The sequence below is a fragment of the Pimephales promelas genome, chromosome 15 (assembly GCF_988280905.1).
Source record: "Pimephales promelas chromosome 15, fPimPro1.hap1.1, whole genome shotgun sequence".
Taxonomy (NCBI): Eukaryota; Metazoa; Chordata; class Actinopteri; order Cypriniformes; family Leuciscidae; genus Pimephales; species Pimephales promelas.
Window position 1 is genome coordinate 20534864 of NC_142783.1, and position 19127 is coordinate 20553990.

The 19127-nt window shown below is 40.7% G+C and overlaps 1 protein-coding gene across 11 annotated transcripts in view; it reads left to right on the forward strand.

Annotated features, from left to right (window-relative positions):
* Positions 1-19127, forward strand: part of birc6 (baculoviral IAP repeat containing 6) — a 92590-nt gene that overhangs the window by 22373 nt on the left and 51090 nt on the right. Inside the window, exons 20-54 of one of the 11 annotated variants that reach the window (XM_039669528.2) lie at positions 77-174; positions 743-890; positions 1032-1165; positions 1262-1408; positions 1968-2155; positions 2252-2554; positions 2983-3082; positions 3907-4121; positions 4243-4451; positions 5088-5434; positions 5553-5772; positions 6786-6922; positions 7004-7141; positions 7728-7858; positions 8003-8134; positions 8286-8501; positions 8820-9003; positions 9115-9315; positions 9746-9879; positions 10401-10560; positions 10642-10758; positions 11161-11318; positions 11439-11565; positions 12268-12378; positions 12606-12736; positions 12805-12956; positions 13068-13633; positions 13752-13927; positions 14911-15007; positions 15088-15282; positions 15394-15594; positions 15770-16049; positions 16162-16418; positions 16612-16720; positions 18814-19038. In XM_039669528.2, the coding sequence (XP_039525462.2) occupies positions 77-174; positions 743-890; positions 1032-1165; positions 1262-1408; positions 1968-2155; positions 2252-2554; positions 2983-3082; positions 3907-4121; positions 4243-4451; positions 5088-5434; positions 5553-5772; positions 6786-6922; positions 7004-7141; positions 7728-7858; positions 8003-8134; positions 8286-8501; positions 8820-9003; positions 9115-9315; positions 9746-9879; positions 10401-10560; positions 10642-10758; positions 11161-11318; positions 11439-11565; positions 12268-12378; positions 12606-12736; positions 12805-12956; positions 13068-13633; positions 13752-13927; positions 14911-15007; positions 15088-15282; positions 15394-15594; positions 15770-16049; positions 16162-16418; positions 16612-16720; positions 18814-19038 (6444 nt within the window). The remainder of the gene's footprint in view (positions 1-76; positions 175-742; positions 891-1031; positions 1166-1261; positions 1409-1967; positions 2156-2251; positions 2555-2982; positions 3083-3906; positions 4122-4242; positions 4452-5087; positions 5435-5552; positions 5773-6785; positions 6923-7003; positions 7142-7727; positions 7859-8002; positions 8135-8285; positions 8502-8819; positions 9004-9114; positions 9316-9745; positions 9880-10400; positions 10561-10641; positions 10759-11160; positions 11319-11438; positions 11566-12267; positions 12379-12605; positions 12737-12804; positions 12957-13067; positions 13634-13751; positions 13928-14910; positions 15008-15087; positions 15283-15393; positions 15595-15769; positions 16050-16161; positions 16419-16611; positions 16721-18813; positions 19039-19127) is intronic. The other 10 variants (XM_039669561.2, XM_039669570.2, XM_089120328.1 and 7 more) reach the window with 10 other exon arrangements.

The window sequence follows — 19127 nt, forward strand, 5'->3', positions numbered from 1 at the left end:
ATGATCTACGGTCCAATATACATATAAATATTTTTTGTTCGGTAAACTTAATGGTTGAGTGTTTCTGATGTTTCAGTACCGGTAAAGGAGACCCCGGTCAGCAGGGTTTTGGCCAGGCTTTATTTAAAGCTCTTCTGGATAATATGCCTTATCTGCCTGCTGCTGCCACAGGAGGTAATTTTTTGATTGTAGTGAATGTCTTTTGTAGTGATAAGACCATTTTGTTAAAAAAAAGTCACACTTTGTCACTTTAATTTATTAGTCTTACAGCAGTGTTTCCCAACCCTGTTCCTGGAAACACATCGATACCACACATTTTCCAACTGTTCCTAATGCATCACAACAGAATCAACTCATCAGCTCATTAGTAGAGATTCCAAGACCAGAAATATATGGGTTGGATAAGAGAGACATCCAAAATGTGCCCTGTTGGTGTGCTTCCAGGAGCAGGGTTGGGAAACACTGGTCTACAGTACTGTTTAAAAGATTGGGATTAGTAACATTTCCTATTATTATCATTGTAAAAAACAGTTGTCCTGCTTACAATTTTGGTGTAAACGGTCACATTTTATTCCCCAATGTTGTTTGATGAATGGAAAGTTTATTTCATCCGTTTAATGCATCATTGCTGAATAAAAGTATTCATTTCTTTAAAAAGAAAAAAAAGACTGACCTTAAACAGTATACTAAAGTAATTTCTCTTGACAAAACGCTTATATTCCTGTCTGCCTTTGTCTCTCAGGATCTGTCTTCTGGTACTTTGTCCTGCTAAATTATGTGAAAGATGAGGACCTGGCCGGCTGCAGTACCGCTTGCGCCTCGCTGCTCACTGCTGTCTCTCGGCAGCTGCAGGATCGCTTAACTCCACTTGAGGCGTTGTTGCAGACCAGGTCAGCTGATCTGCTGCATTTAGAAGCATACACAAACAGACTTTTGTTTAATGTACTTGAACAAAAAAGCTTTTTTATGAGCATGTAGATGTGATAATTTTAAAGAAATTAAATGGTGTTGTCATGGTTTTCTCTTTTCAGATATGGTCTTTACGGTTCTCCATTTGACCCAGTACTGTTTGACCTGGAGGTGAGCGGGTCTTCTTGTAAGAATGCCTTCAGTAGCAGCATCGGGGTCCAGTCGGATGAGATCGATCTGTCCGATATTCTCTCAGGTGTGGCAATGCATTCTTCTCCTTTGACACACTTGCATTCATCAATAAATATTTAAACAAAAAATACAAGTTTTTTTTTCTCTCATCCAATGTCAGGTAATGGAAAGGTAAACAGCAGCGGGGTGGCAGAGGGTAGTTTCACTGCTCTGACCGGCCTGCTGGAGGTCGAACCCCTGCACTTTACTTGCGTCTCCACCAGTGACGGCACCAGGGTGGAGAGGGATGATGCAAGTATGTTCACTGGTACATATCCCACTTTTCTTTTCCTCTCTATCACACCTTGATTCTTTTACAACCAACCCCGTCATCGTGGACCTCATCTTTAAAGGGTTAGTTCACCCAAAAATGAAAATTCTGTCAGTATTTACTTACCCTCATGTTGTTCCGAACCTCTATGAACACAGGGGAAGATATTTGGAAGAATGTTTTAATCAAACAGATCTCATTCCCCATTGACTACCATAGTAGGAAAAAATACATACTATGGTAGTCAATGGGGAATGAGATCTGTTTGATTAAAACATTCTTTCAAATATCTTCCTTTGTGTTCAGCAGAACAAATAAACACATAGAGGTTTGGAACAACATGAGGGTGAGTAAATACTGAAAGAATTTTCATTTTTGGATGAACTAACCCTTTAAGGTGCGGTCACATTAGCTGGCAACAAAGGTCCATTGTCAATATTCCAGCATGAAGCACCGCACAGACAAATGTTACTTGCATAACATTTGAAGTTGAACACATTTGCATAACCAACTTCAACATGTTGCGAAATCTGTTTCCGTATACGTTCTCTTGTAGTGAGCACCTTTGGTGTGACGCCCACGGTGACAGGGCTGTCTGCTGGGACCGTTGGCGAGGCGTCCACCGCCCTGAGCTCAGCTGCACAGGTGGCTCTGCAGTCACTGTCTCATGCCATGGTGTCTGCCGAACAGCAGCTCCAAGTTCTTCAGGAGAAGCAGCAACAGCTTCTAAAACTCCAGCAGCAGGTCATATATGGAGACACTCTTCATTCATTTCAATTTTGATGTCTTGATTGATTCAGTACTTTGGGACTTTATGTAATTGATTATCTTATGAAATAGAAGGCTAAGCTGGAGGCCAAACTTCACCAGACCACCTCAGCGGCAGCCACCGCAGCATCAGGCGTTGTCAACTCAGTGCCATCCAACCCGTCCGCCCCAGGCTTCTTCATCCACCCTTCTGACGTCATCCCACCCACCCCTAAAACGACCCCGCTGTTCATGACGCCTCCTCTCACCCCACCGAACGAGGCAGTGTCTGCAGCCATTAGCGTGGAACTGGCTCAACTCTTCCCAGGATCTGTCATTGATCCTCCACCTGTGAACCTTTCAGCACAGAATAAAAACGCACAGAAAGCCAAAGCAGTAAGTTCTGAAAAACACCTCCTTATATATTCGTATTGTTTAAATGTTATTATTTAGTAATGTTCTGTTCAACTTGTGCGTATTAGCAGATATCAATAGTGTTAATTATGCATGTGCTATTTTCCTGTAATGGGATCAGGGAGGTATGTGTCTGGTAATGTACACGTCTTATAGTTATGTGTGTGTGATATTAAGAAATGTCAAAAATGGGGTCCAGGTGTCTTCTGTATGCGTTGTGTTTCTCCATTGAAATGTGTTCTGAGATTAAATTTGTCCAGTCATTGATGTGGCAAGATTTCTTTGATTTCCAGTTTTGGAGAACTATAGCTACAGAGATGAGCAACGGGGAGTATTGGGGATGTTTGTTAACTTGAACGTCTGTAGTTGAACATACAGCTAATGTATATGTGTGTGTGTTGTCATTGCAGAACCACATAGGAAGTGGCCTGGCACTGGCAATCTCACAGGCCTCTCACTTTCTACAGCCTCCACCACACCAGTCCATAATTATCGAGCGAATGCATTCAGGTACTTCAGTCCCTGAGGAAGACTTAAAATGATTTAATTAAATAAAAAAAATGTGGTTAATTAAAATGCTATAAACACAGAAAATCTAAATGTACACTGAGATCATTCATTAACAATTGGTTTTATTGAAGAACACCAGAAGCTTTGAACATTCCAACACTCTGTTTCTTTTAACAAAAAAGTTGTTACAGCAGAAATACCAGAGGAAATATCTTAGCCAGTATGGGAGGAATAGAAAATGTGTTGGACAGTGGGAGGCAAAAAAGTTGAGACATCCAAGGCCCCAAAATGTCTGCAACAATTCAAACTGCAGCACAGACCTGTCAATGTTCCATATCAAAACAAGAAAAAACAAAATATGTGAACGAAAATGCAAGTTTTGGGTACTTGTGACCCATATACTGTACAGCACCTGCTGCAGTATTTCAATCTCTGAAAATAGCAGGACATTCTTAAATGATTAATACGAAAAACACTTAAAGTGTCGTAATGTACTAAGACAGGGATAGTAAATTATCAAATCGATTTAGATTTTTGTTCAAAATCAGAACACTTTTACTCATAATTTCTTCCCCATAAAATATTTTAGAACCTAGCATAACTGCTTATTGTTTTAATGCAAGTTGTCTTCTCTGAACTTTTCAAGTCGTACTGAGGCCCCCCTTTAGAATTTTGTTGAGGCCTACTAGTAAGCCTCAGCCTTCTGGTTGATAATCACGTTCTAGAACACTCTTTAGTCATCATTCTTTATCTTTTTCTTTTTCTATATGCTTTAACATCTTTTGATCATGTGATCTGAGTTAAAGAATGTCCCTTCTCTGTAGGTGCAAGACGATTTGTGACTCTAGATTTTGGGCGGCCTGTGTTGCTGACGGATGCGCTGATCCCCACATGCGCTGACTTGGCCTCCCTTTCCATCGATATTTGGACTCTTGGGGAGGAAGTGGATGGGAGGCGACTCGTGGTCGCCACTGATATCAGCACACACTCTCTAATTCTACATGACTTGTTGCCCCCTCCCGTCTGCAGATTTATGAAGGTTTATACAAGTTTATGATAATCAAATGTGTACAGGTCAAATAGAAGTCTGATTTGTATAAGCTTTACAACCGAGAGAATTATTTTTAAAAAACAAATCACTGATATTCACTCTCCCCCAGATCACTGTGATTGGTCGATACGGCAGCACTAATGCCCGGGCTAAAATCCCACTGGGCTTCTATTATGGACACACCTACATCCTGCCATGGGAAAGTGAACTTAAGCTGATGCATGATCCTCTGAGAGGGGAGAGTGAAGCTGCCTGTCAGCCAGATCTGGATCAACATTTGTCAATGATGGTGGCCCTACAGGAAGACATTCAGTGCAGGTTGGTGAGGCTGTAAAGCACAATTAACTAAGCTGCCATTGGCATTGACTGAAGTATGCTATCATTTAAAAGTTTGGGCTCGGTAAGGGCTCAGGTTTTGTTTTGTTTTGAAAGAAATGATACTTTTATTCAGAATGGATTGACATTAAATTGACCAAAATACCTTTTTTTTTATCTTACAAAAGATTTTTATTTCAAATAAGTCCTGTTCTTTTCTACTTTCTATTCATTAAATATATCACGTTTCACCAAATTCAGTTTTAACACTGAAATGTTTCTTGAGCGCCATATCCGCATATTAGAATTGTTTCAAAAGGATCATGTGACTCTGAAGACTGAAAAATCAGCTCTGCCAAGACAGGAAGAAGTACATTTTTAAAAAAATATTTTAGTATAGAAATTAATTATTTTAATTTGTAATAATATTTCACAATATTACAGTTTTTACTGCATTGATCAAGCTTTTTCAGCCCCAATCTTTTGAACGGTAGTGTATTTATAATTACACTTAAGTGCTAATAATTAAAAGCTTTGGTCAAATAGTGGACATTTTCAGTTTTACGGGTCTGAACTTTATATTTCACAAATGTTATAGTTGGAGTTATGATGTGTTAAATATGCTAATCTCTCATGTAGGTATAATCTGGCCTGTCATCGACTTGAGACGCTTCTTCAGAACATCGACCTGCCGCCTCTTAACAGCGCTAATAACGCACAGTACTTCTTGCGCAAACCTGATAAAGCAGTTGAGGAGGATTCCCGTGTTTTCTCCGCCTACCAAGACTGCATTCAGCTCCAGCTACAGCTCAATCTGGCCCACCATGCTGTCCAGAGGTTGCGTGTATCTCTGGGAGCCACCAGGAAACATCTACCTGAGAACTATGACCCCAGAGAGCTGGTCCAGAACTCTTCTACCGAGCAGCTCCGAACCATCATCAGATACCTACTGGACACACTGCTCAGTCTCCTGCACTGCTGTAATGGTGAGGAAGGCAGCCCTTTCCAATACCACCTCACTGTTTTAAGATGACATGAAATCTGAATTGACCTTACTTTGTTGTAGTTATTCAAATTGAAGGGTTTTCCCTCTTTCTTGCTCAGGTCACTCTGTGCCCACAGTGTTGCAGAACACGTTTCACGCCCAGGCATGTGAGGAACTCTTTAAGCAGCTGTGTATCAGTGGGACTCCTAAGATCCGTCTGCACGCAGGTCTGCTGCTGGTGCAGCTGTGTGGAGGTGAGAGGTGGTGGGGCCAGTTCCTGTCCAATGTACTGCAGGAGCTTTACAACTCAGAACAGCTGCTCATCTTCCCCCAGGACAGGTAACACAAAAAACACACTCTTTCCGATGTTGTATAAAGACTGGGACACACCAAGCAGATGGTCGGCTGTCAGGCAATGTCGGGCCAGTTTTGAGTGTAGGTGGGCTTAGTTTTCTTTTGGCGTGTTCAACTCTCTACAATGTGAGTAAATAACTCGCATATGCAAATACATTTTACGTGAGGTGACTAAAAAATGTCTTTAATTAGCCAGTTGCTTGTATATTGTACAATTACAGTCACCTGTAATTGAGTTACAGGCAAAAAGTTAAGCGCAGATATAATTTCACAAAAAAATGTGTCAATGTCCATCTTGGCGAACATTCTAGTAAACAATCGGTTATGTCTTAAGTGAATGTAAACAGTTGAGAGAAAAAAACGCATGTGTAGATTATCAGTTTATTGGATCTGTGCATTGTCTTAAAGTGACAACAGCCTAAGATTCCTGCTGCTGTCTGTTTTTAATGTTAATCAAACAACAGACAGTCTGGGGAAAAAAGTCACTCAGTGCTCTTGAATGAATAACTTTTGTAACTAATAATAGGAATTAGTCTATATTTAAATTATACAGTGAAGACTGCAGTTATTTTACATTAGATTAATTTATTCAATTTCTGCACCTAATCTACATATTTGGTATCTAACTACTGTTAGATCTACCAGTAAAACCTGAAAAGCACTGTTTATTTAATTAGCATCTTTGTTCTATTTTTTATTATTTGTGCTATTGCTTTGTTCTTATTTTATTACAGACGGTTTATTTGACTTTAATGGTGTTTTAAATGTATATTTAGTTATTTATGTAAAAAAAACCAAAAAACATTGCATTGTTCTTGCTTTCCATGTAAAAAGTCTGGCAATTAAAATAAAAAATGTACTAGGCAAGTGGCTACTCAATCTTCGATGTCCGTAGAGGATTGCTACTTTTTTCTTTATTTTAGATAAGATAACATAATCGGAACTATTTCTAAATATGCTCAGACCTCTTATGTTAATCCATTTTTTCCTTCCCTCAGGGTATTCATGCTGCTGTCCTGTATTGGCCAAAGATCTTTGAGTAACAGTGGGGTTTTGGAGGGTTTGTTGAACCTTCTGGACACACTGCTATCTCCTCTGCAGCAGACTACTGCAGCACAGCCCCGCAGGACAGAAGGTGTGTTTTTGAGAGTGAGATTTTTATGTAATACTCATCTGTGTTTTTATGGTAATGTTACAGTTTTGTGTGTGTTTATAGGTGTGTTGGATATCCCCATGATCAGCTGGGTGGTCATGCTGGTCTCTCGACTGCTTGACTATGTGGCCAGTGTGGAAGATGAAGCCAGTGCAGCTAAGAAACCTCTTGGGGCAAAAGACAGAGAAAGATCCTTTTCAGGTGAGACTCTAAGAAATGAAAGTTCAGTGTGTTTTTGTAAACACTACTGTTCACCAGTTTGAGGTCAGCCAGATGATTTTTAAAGAAGTTTCAGAAATCAGAAAATTTCCATTCAAAAATATTTACTTAAAGCTTTTAACCCTTTAGCCTTTTTTGTCCTAAAACGTTCGATTTTGACATCTTAATTTCAAAAGGCTGTATCTTAAAAGTAATAAAAGATAGAGACTTTCTGTAAATTAGACAAACATTGAGAATGACCCAAACATTTTAAAATGTTATAAAGCTGAATTTTATGCATCATTAAGAAATCATATAATAATCTAATTTGTTGATCAAGAAACAATTCTTATCAATGTTAAAAACATTGGTTGGTTTTTGATTTATAGAAAACATTTTAAATAGGAATATTTCATTATGTCTCTGCTTTCACTTTTGATCAAATTAAGACATCATTGCTGGAAATAAGTTGATTTCTTGACAATAAAATGAACATTTTACTGATCCCAAACTTTTGAAAGGTAGAGTACTGCATAGAGATGTTTCTTCATTTATCATGTGTTTGTTCTCCTATTTCCAATCTCATCAGGGAACCAGTGGAGTTTCATAAATAACAGTCTGCAGTCTCAGAATCCAAGCAGATCCGCCAAAGGCAGCAACAGCAGTTTAGATCGTCTATATTCACGAAAGATCCGCAAACAGCTTGTCCACCACAAACAGGTACATGTGTCTTGCACAAACTTCCTGTGCCATTTATAGGCTGCTTTTATACCATAACAAAGCAGATGATTATAAATTCTGCACTCTAAGTCTTTTCTATTATATGTGTAGTGAGGGTGTTAATCAATTCTCCTTTTATTGCAGCAGTTGAATTTATTGAAAGCCAAACAGAAAGCTTTAGTGGAGCAAATCGAGAAAGAGAAAATTCAGAGCAACAAAGGCTCCTCCTACAAGCTGCTGGTGGAACAGGCCAAACTCAAACAAGCCACGTCCAAGGTGAGAATAGATACTTTTGAAAACTAATTTTGCCAAATGTCTCTAAGGGGTGGTTGTTGGACAAATTAGGAGTAGCAACAGAAATCAAAGTACACATTAGCAGTGATAAACAGATTTTGAAGTGAACCATGTGGTTCTGTTTCTTTGGCAGCACTTTAAAGACCTGATCCGTTTGAGGCGGACAGCTGAATGGCCGCGCTCCACCTTGGACTCGGAGGCGTCAGTGGCAAAAGAGACGCCTGAGGTGGAGCTCCTGCCCTTTACATTATCTCATGAGCGCTGCATCTGCGTCGTCCAGAAGCTCGCTCTTTTCCTCCTCTCCATGGACTTCACCTGTCACGCAGACCTGCTCCTGTTTGTCTGCAAGGTGCAACTTTTTTTTTAATCCTTTCTTACCTTTCTTAATTCAGTTCTCATTTAACTAAAAGCATGGGGTTTCATAACTTGCTAAATGTAAGTTTTGTTTGTGCTGTTGAGTTTAGATACAGACCTCAAACTTTTGATTGGTAGTGTATTTTGAATGAAGTCTCTAATGCTCACCAATGCTGTATTTGATTTAAAAAAAAAACAATAATTGTGAAACATTAATACTTTTTTTAGACATGTCCTTGTTGAATTAAACTTTTGAACGGTAGTGAATATGTTGTAAACCATGCCTATGTTCTAAATCTCATCCACTGCTTAGGTATTGGCCAGAATAGCAAATGCAACACGACCCACAATCCACCTGTGTGAGGTGGTTACAGAGCAGCAGCTGGAGAGGTTACTGCTGTTACTGGTGGGGACGGACTTCAATCGTGGGGACATCTCATGGGGCGGAGCCTGGGCCCAGTACTCCCTCACCTGCATGCTGCAGGACATCCTTGCAGGTCTGTGTTTTAGGTTTTAAAAGATGGTCTCAGCTAGAAAGTGACCCACGGACAGTCGTACACGTTTTACATGTCACCGTTTTATATTTAGATGTTGTCATATGTTTTCAGGAGAGCTGTTGTCTCCGGTGTGTGGGGATGGGATGGAGGGGGCGGGGGCTGATGAGGCCGGGGCTGCCTCTTCCTCTGTGGTGGTGGATTCCGATGACTCTCTCCCCCAGCCTACCCCCATCCCACTCGTGGAGACCATCGATGAGCCTCTGGGACCAGATATCATCGCAGGTACACCCGGGACATCCTCTGTGTTCCAAAGTGCGTTGGTAACCCCGCCCGAACAGCACTTCACCTCACATGGACCCTCACCTTTCTTTTATTTCTGATGTTTATTTGTTCTTTTTCCTCTCTTGAATAAGCTGCATGTTTGTTTTTTGTGTTTGCTTTTGTATGTAATATGTAATAGTGGTACAATGCAGTGGACAGGGGGTTGGAACAGTGTAGATGATTTTGACTTGGTCTATAATCATTTGAAAAAAACAGTTGTTAGTCATTTTATTATTTATTATAGGTAAGATTTTATGTCTACGTCAACATTCATTTAAAATGGGTCAACGATCCACTGTTCGGACCCCTTGTTGGTCTAAGAGGAGTGTGACAACCTGACGTCCTCTAGTAGGCTGTCTGTGTAGTTGCTTCTCTTGGTACGCTGCTCTTGCAATATTAAACGTCTTTTCGTTGCCCAAAGGTGCTCCTCCACTATCATCTTTGGAAAAAGATAAAGACATTGACTTTGACTTGCTACAAGACTTGATGGATGTTGATATTGATCCTTTAGATATTGATTTGGAAAAAGATCCACTCGCCGCCAAGGTTTTTAAGGTATGGACCTCTTTCTCTCTCTGTTCTTTAGACATTAGGGGTGTAATTGTTCAAATTTCTCACGGTTCTGTTTTAGTTGGGCTGGCCATGTACAAAGTAATTGCAAAGCCAAATACCCATATATGTCTGATGTCCATCCGATTGCTAATATTTTATTTTCAGAGTTGCCCTTATTACCAACATTTCTGTAAAATACAGTGCACTGTAAAATTACAGACTTTTATATTGTGAAATGTCTGAAAGTAGAGCGATTCAGTCAAATTTCTATAATTACTAAAATAGCCACATTACAATTCACACACTTATTCTCATCATTAGATGCTATAAATGAACCATGGAAAGTGACTGTACGTTTCACCCCTATACTGCATGCATTATGTAATTGGAGATCAGTAGTTGAAGTTTGGTTGTAATATTTAGAGCTGATTTGCATAAACTCAATGTTATTAACCCCTTTCCAGTAAAGTATCTTTTGTGTGTGTCTGTTTGTTTGTTTTTTTCTTTCATGTTTTCTCTTGCAGCCGATCAGCAGTACCTGGTACGATTACTGGGGCGCTGACTACGGCTCGTACAGTTATAACCCCTACACGGGGGGTGTGGGCATTCCCGTGTCCAAACCTCCTGTGGCCGCCACGGCAGAGAAGCCTGGATCTCAGAACCTCTCAGTCTCTGTGTCTCAAGGTGAGAGGTGTCAAAAATACATTAATGACATAAAACATATAATAAATGTGAGTGTTATAACCCCTTTATTTTTTGTTCCAGCACTGGATGCTCGATTGGAGGTGGGATTAGAACAGCAGGCAGAACTTATGCTGAAAATGATGTCTACATTAGAGGCAGATGCAATATTGCAGGCGCTGACATCCACGTCTCCTTCTGGTACAAACACAAAAGGGAACACCAACAGACATTTGTGTCTATTGTGTACAGGGCTCCTACAGTCATGGAAAATCCGGCAATATCATGGAACATTTTTTTTTTTCATTTTTTTTTTGTAGTTAGGTCCAGTACTGGAAAAGTTGTCAATTTATTACATTAATACAATAGTCTATATTGAGTGTAATTATTTAAAATTCAAACTCAGTTCTAATACATTTCTTCAGGTAGAAATTGATAATTTTAACCTTTACATAATGATTTCTGATAATTCCAAATCAGTTTTAAAGTACATTTCCAAAAGTGTGTGGAACCCTCTTTTTATATATATATAAAATGATTTGACCTCGTTTTAACTAGCATCACCCCCTCTCTTCATAATCTTTTTTTCTTCTCTTGTTTCAGTGGCCCAGTCTGCAAACGGGACAGATGACTCTCTTCTGCGTGCGGGGTTCCACAGCTCTCCCCCTGCCAGCAGTCTGATGGCACAACCTTCTTCCATCCCCATGTTGAGCACCTGCTTCAACAAGCTCTTCTCTTTACTCCAAATGCATCATGTTCAGGTATGGGCACAGTCTGATTTCGTTGCTTAAACTTACCACTGCTCTTTCCCTAAAATCTAACTTACAGAATCACACCATCTTACTCAAAGACCATATTTCTCTCTCTCTCTCTTTCTCTAGTTGGAGTCTTTACTGCAGCTGTGGTTGACTTTGAGTTTGAGTTCCTGCTCCGGAGGATCGGAGGAGAGCAGCTCAGACATCTTCCTATTCAATTCCAGCAGAGTGCCCACAATCCCTCTTAACCAAGGTGTGATATTCACTTGGACTGATTGAACGCTTTGATATGAATATATTCTGATTTGTTTTTTTGTTTTTGTTTTTTTTGTTTTTTGAGCAGCTTGGATAACTGTTGATTGAAATAAACGTTTGGTTTTATGGGGAATTACTACTAAGGATACAACTTATAACCCTATCTGTTGTTGTAAGATCTCAAACTTTAAAAAGCTTCAATCTCACTAGCTACATTTTCGTACCCCCAAATAATCCATTTATAAACATGTAAACTCCTCAATTGTTTGGATTGAGCTCAATCTGAATGAAATTGATTGGATTGAAGGAGGTTGTGGAGACCTGAAAAAACTCGATTCATAGGTAAAAAAAAATTCATGGAAATGCCTGCCCTGAACCTTACAATTTTTACAAAAAGGCGACTGAATATTTGCAAAAATAGCTGTAAAACATATGTTATCTTTCTTTTATATGTCAACAATGGGAAAAAAACAACAATTAAACTCGCGTTGGTCAGGTGGCGTATCATTGTGGCTTTGTCCAGTTCTGAACTAAAAATAGTGACTAAAAATGTTTAGAAATTATGCACAAGAAAGAGAAAGAAAATAATGGAGAGCATTGCTAATGAGCTAAAGAAGTGAGTTAGATCACTCTTCCTTATTTAGTTTAATAAGTAGATTTTGTAATGACTATAATTGACTGTAACCCTTATCTCTCTCAGCCTCCATCAGCAGTTTCCTGTCAGTGCTGGCCTGGTACCCCAACACTTCTCTGAGAACATGGTGTCTTGTCCTGCACAGTCTCACCCTCATGACCAATATGCCTGCTAGTAGTGAGTATCTGATTGGCTGAGCCTGTCTTTGTACCTCCTGATGTGTTTCTGGACACGCTCAAATGTGTGGGTGTTCCCAGGGGAAACCTGCGATTCTATACGTAGGTTTTCTCTGGGGGAATCCTGCCAGCTCAGCAGATCTGTGTCTTGCCTGATTATAAAAGCAAACAGTCTGGTAACCCACTTTCAGATTAACTGCGCCTATAACTTGTGTGTAACATCTGCAGCCTCCAGCAGTGGGATGGGTGTGCAGGAGAGCACAGCCCAGCAGATGGTGTCTGACCCCACGCTTGTGCACGTGCTTGTGCGCTTCCTGTCTGGGGGAAACCCTCACGGCACTAGCCAGCACAGCTCACAGGTATTGAGCTTAATGAACATGCACACTTGACTGATTTCATAGAAGTATATTTGGCAAGTGCCTTTCAGACTCCTCTTCCTCTCTCTTCTCAGGTCGGCCCCACTGCAACACAAGCCTTGCAGGAGTTTTTAACCAGGTTGCAGGTGCATCTGTCCTCCACATGTCCACAGATGTTCAGTGAATTTCTGCTTAAATTGTTGCACATACTTTCTACAGAGAGGTACATGATTGATCTAACATTTATCTAATTGAACTGGTGCTTGTTAAAAATTCTGGATTATGTAAAAAAAAAAAATAATAATAATAATATATATATTTTTTTTTTTTATAGGGGTCCATTCCAGTCTGGGCAGGGTCCATTAGATGCACAGGTTAAGCTTTTAGAGTTCACTCTGGAACAAAACTTTGAGGTCGTTTCTGTGACCACCATCTTGGCCGTCATTGAATCAGTCACCTTCCTGGTTCATCACTACATAACTTGTTCAGAAAAGGTGGTCTCGCGCAGCGGTTCAGACAGCTCTGTGGGCGCCCGTGCTTGTTTCGGGGGCCTGTTTGCAAATATCATCCGCCCCGGTGATGCTAAGGCTGTGTGTGGTGAGACCACACGAGACCAGCTGATGTTTGATCTCTTGAAGCTGGTCAATGCTTTGGTGATGCTGCCGCTATCGGGTGATCGGGAGTTCAGTGGGAGGCTGCCCCCAGCGGGCGGAGCCACTGACAGCGTATCAGATGAAGAAAAAGTGTGTGGAAGCAAAGAGTGTGGGGCGGCAGGCACAGCTCAGAACCAGGGACCAGCAGCGGGTGTGGCAGACCTGGTTTTGGCCAATCAGCAGATCATGAGTCAGATCTTGTCGGCTCTGGGACAGTGCAACAGCAGTGCCATGGCCATGATAATTGGTACAGAAGTTTATTTAAAATGAACAATTTTAGGGATGTTATAAATAAGGATATTGATAGTTTATATTGAATATAATGCATTCATTGTTTTGCTAATGTGTTTTCTCTCTCTATCTAGGTGCTAGTGGACTTCACCTAACTAAACATGAGAACTTTCATGGTGGGTTGGATGCCATCTCAGTGGGTGATGGCCTCTTTACCATCCTAACTACTCTAAGTAAAAGAGCCACATCCGTCCAGGTCATGCTGCAGCCCATTCTCACCTACATGGCCTGTGGTTATATGGGCCGACAGGTACGAGTGTGCACAGAGGAAGTGAGAGACCACAAGAGAGAGTTTACTCTGTGATGATCTTACGAGCCAGGACTTTTTCACACATTTAATGAATGGAATTTTGCATAATGAATTATGCAAAATTAGCTAAAAAACACAAAACATGATCTATGCTTGTATTTTTGTGGCCTAAATAACATGAACACATATTCAATAGGGGTGTAACCGTTCACAAAATTCACGGTTCGGTTTGATACGATAAAGTGGTGTCACGTTTTCGATACAGCAAAAAGAAAGAAATGCCAGAGAAATTTCCTATTTATTAAAAGAAAAAAATATTTTTAACTTTTAGTTTTAGAAATTGGGGTAATCTTTGAAGGATGAACAAACAATGGTTTGTTCATCACATTAAAAATAACTTTTAAATATAATAATATTTGAGTTTTGAAGTGCTGGAAAAAAAGATGTGTGACGTAGGCTACTTTTTCTGCCAAACTACCATGGTTACAAGTTAGTGTTACTACATTAAATTCATGGTGAATATTGCTGATCTGATGACTTAAAACCTATAACTAGTTAATTCATTCACACCACGTCAGCGCTGTTTGATCGGTTAATAACGGAGAAATGTCAGTGCTTCTCACTAGATCTCGCACCAATGTTTTTACTTCAGTGGTGAATTCAAATGCTTTGTTTACTGGATCTCTCTCAGCACTGACTGCAGTAACCGTGTCGCATGCTCGAGATCGGCGCGCGCTGCACTTTTGTTGATGGTCAAACTCATAAACGGTCTGTGAAGCACAAAATAGTGAGTTTCGTTCTGCTTTCATTACGTTTGCCATTTGATGTTACAGAACGTTGTGGTACCGTTGTACCTTCACACCCCTAATATTCAAACAACTTTTCAAATTTTGGATTTCAGTTTTAAAAAGGTGAAATAAAAAGCCCTCAGTATACTTCCATTGCATTTTGTGAATGCTGAGTGCTTTCATTATTTTTTCCAGGGATCTCTATCAACATGTCAGCTCTCTGAGCCTTTACTGTGGTTTATTTTGAGAGTGCTTGATACCAGCGAGGCTTTGAAAGCCTTCCATGACATGGGTATGTCAGCACTAACACGTTCAGAAGAGATCATTTTTGAACTGGTCTGTATGTTCTGACTCTGTTGTGCGCACATTTAGGTGGTGTTCAACTCATCTGTAACAACATGGTCACCAGCACACGAGCCATCGTGAACACTGCACGCAGTATGGTGTCAACTATCATGAAGTTCTTGGACTCCGGACCTGGAAAAGCAGCAGATGGCAGCCTGAAAGCACGAGTGCTCACCTCAGAACCAGACAACGCAGAAGGACTGCACAACTTTGCCCCTCTTGGTACAGAAAGCACTCTTTATTTTAAGGCATAAACTCCACCTTTTCATATAAACATCAGTTTCTTAAGCATTAAAAAGATGTCAGTTCATAGTTTCTGCTGTACCCTTGCAGGCACCATCAACTCCAGCAGTCCCACGGCACAGCCAGCGGAAGTGCTTCTGCAGGCCACGCCCCCACATCGACGAGCCCGTTCTGCTGCTTGGTCCTACATCTTCCTTCCTGAAGAGGCCTGGTGCGACCTCACCATCCACCTGCCCGCTGCCGTTTTACTGAAGGAGATTCACATACAGCCGCACCTGGCATCCCTTGCCAGTGAGTGTAGCCGTGTAGCCCTGCTTATGATGCAATATCATTGGTCCAAAACCAACCCCACTTGACACAGCTGAATATTATATATGGCCCATATATGAAGCTTTCCACAGTGGACGTTTTTAAATGCTTTATAGGATGCTAAATGCTTCTCTTTCTCTCTCTCTGTCCTTCCCAGCATGCCCATCCTCAGTGTCTGTGGAGATCAGCGCAGACGGTGTGAACATGCTTCCCTTGTCGACCCCAGTCATCACTAGCGGTCTCACCTACATTAAGTTCCAGCTGGTAAAGGCAGAGGTGGCTTCGGCTGTGTGTCTGAGGTTGCACCGGCCCCGGGACGCCAGCACTCTGGGCCTCTCGCAGATTAAGCTACTGGGCCTGACTGCTTTTGGAAACACTTCCTCTGCCACTGTAAACAATCCTTTTCTTCCCTCTGAGGACCAGGTCTCCAAAACCAGGTATTGGAAATCATCCACAAAATAACATCTAAAATAAACTAAATTTGTTGAATATCCTGTTTTGAGTCTCCATCTATTTTAATATCCCATTTTCTCTCTCTCTCTTTCTCAGTATTGGCTGGTTACGGTTGCTGCATCATTGTTTGACTCACGTTTCTGATTTGGAGGCCATGATGGCCAGTGCTGCTGCTCCTACGGCAAACCTCCTGCAGACCTGTGCCGCTCTCCTCATGTCCCCGTACTGTGGCATGCACTCGCCCAACATTGAGGCGGTGCTGGTGAAGATCGGCCTCCAGTCCACACGCATAGGCCTCAAACTCATTGACATCTTGCTGCGTAACTGTGCCGCTTCTGGCACTGATTTGGCCAGTAAGACCCGACCACTCATTTCCATTTAAGATTGTTTCTCCTCTATGCTTGACTGCTTTATCCCAATTGTAAACACTATCATGCTGATTTTGTTTTGAGAACAGACATCATATATGTCTTTTATATGATTTGACATTATGATTTAGTCAGGCTTTCCTTTTTATCTGATTGGTGTTTTTTGTTTTTATTGTAGATCTGAACAGCCCGCTGCTCTTCGGGAGATTAAATGGCCTGTCGTCAGACTCAACCATAGACATCCTCTACCAGCTTGGCACTACTCAGGACCCCGGTACCAAAGACAGGTCTGTAATGGATTTCATTACAGAGTTCAGAGTCATTCTCTGTATCAGGGTGTTTGAAAAGCCTGGTATATATATTCAATTGTTATATTTAATTTTTTTAGTCTTAAAGAGTGCCATTTTAGCAGTCATGAGATGTTAAAATGGAAATATAAGATTTTTGTTTAATGTATATCTTTTTAAAATATATTAAAAATGTCAATTTTTAGTGGTGGCAATGGGCATCCATGCATATTCCAAATTTTTAAAAATACTGAATTGTTGAAAATATACTGATTTTGTCCGTTGCTCAATAAGCATCTTAATTTTTATTAACCATAAACTGTAACAACTGTAACATAACTGTCTATTTAAAGCTGCAATCCGGCGTTTTTCCTCTTTGTTGCCATCTCCTTTGGAAATCTGCAATGGGCTCTATGCACGGCTGTATTTCCGGTGAAGCATTAGGGATGCTCGATAACTTCCGCCGATCATAGAGTCCAATGCAATAGCAAGAATTTATATTGAATTTTATACTCCATGGTTATACTAATGAAACGTTAGTCACAAAAACAGATAAAACAGACACCCCTCGTTGTGTTTATGCTTCTTTTTAAAATTATATCAACTAAACATAACTGTATATAAAATTACATCTAAACGTATGTACGTTTCGTTTCAAAGACGGGAGGACAGTAAATATTGAAGACTCTGCCATAATCCCGTTTTCTCCGGTTTTCCTCCGCTTTAATCTACACAACCGGAAATAGACGAGCATCCTTGCGTCAAATGCGGAACTTATGCGTGCATATAGCCCATTGCAGTCATTCGCGGAATTATCATTTTTATGTGAGTTGTGCCTTTACACGGCACAGTGTGGATGAACACAATGTTTGTGGAGAGTGTGAGGCTGTCAGTCACTGCGCCGATGTTTACATTGTTTACAGTGGAAGTTCTTTTTTTTTTTTTTTTTTTTTTTACAGTGGAAGTTCGATGAGGCTGAGCTGGCAAATAACGTGTCATAACCAAATGTTATGTGATTGGCTTACGGGGATCCAAAGATTTTATTCTTCAGACAAACGCCCCCTGCGAGGAAAAAAAAAACAATTTTCAATTATGCCATTCCAGACTCTGTCTACGAAGCAAAGCGAAGTTGCAGCGTTTGTTATTACCAGGCTAATCATATCACGCGAAACCGTGCAAATTATACTTTGTTCTCAAATTGTTAATGTTAACAGCGTAAGCATTGCGTGACTACATGTAATGTCCTTCCGATATGTATCCTTGTGTTCGCATGGGTCCGGTTGCAGTCTCATTTTTTCTGTTGCCACTTCGAAGTCCGAACAAAGTCTTTTGCATTTTACAGCGGGTGAATCTCGTGTGATTGTCGTTTGAACCTTTCTGGATCTGCCATCAAATTGATAAGTTTAATAATACCAAGTGCTGTGAGAAAAGGCTATAAATCTCTCTACACCTCCAACATCCTCACTCGCAATATAGCCTACTGGCCGAGACTCCTCTTTTGTGTGTACAGATGTGACGTAACGACGCAAAGACATGAACAATGAACTCTGTTAGAGAGCTACATATGGCAATTTATCTGTTCCTAAAATACCTTACCTTTTGAGTAATAAAAGGGCCATCTCCACGTTACCTTTAAAACAATTTAAATCCTACAGTTTTCGTTATCTCTGAAAGCCAATGTTGATTCTCATTTTATGAGCTCTGTCATGTTCTCTTTTTGACAGCAGACTCTGCTATAAGCGTTTTTATTCTAACGGGTGATTCCCGGTGGTTCATATCAACCTCACTCATTGTGAAAACTAACCTATGCCACTCCCACACCATACAAAGTAGCAGGAAACCTGCCTGGTTAAAACACTTATAATAGGCTTACCATAGTGAATCAGATTAAGACAAAACGATTTATGATGTATTGACCCATTATCTTTATTTAATTAATTTTACTCTAGATAATCCTTAATTAGAGCAATAGTTGTGCTTAAAGTTTTTGAGGTCTTCTATAAGCCACTCTGTGTTTTACACTTGTACTGGATGAGTACATACACACTTTTTTGTGGTTTCTGATGTTTGGCTATGTTGTAAATGTGTTGTAGGATCCAGGCTCTGTTACAGTGGGTGTATGACTCCTCCCGGGTTGCAGCCCTGAAACAGAGTTCACCGTCAGGCTACGTGGGTCCGAATGCTCCGCCCTCACGGGAATACGGGTTGCTCATGCCGTCCCCGTCACACCTGCACTGTGTGGCGTCTGTCTTATGGCACAGTTATGAGCTGCCAGTGGACTACGACTTGCCCAGACTGCTCAACAGAGAGCTTTTCGAGTGAGTCCACATACTTCCTTTTCGTGGTCTCGCGGTACAAATTGTTCCAAGTAAAAGTTTTGGATGAATGTGTTATCATGCCGAAGGTG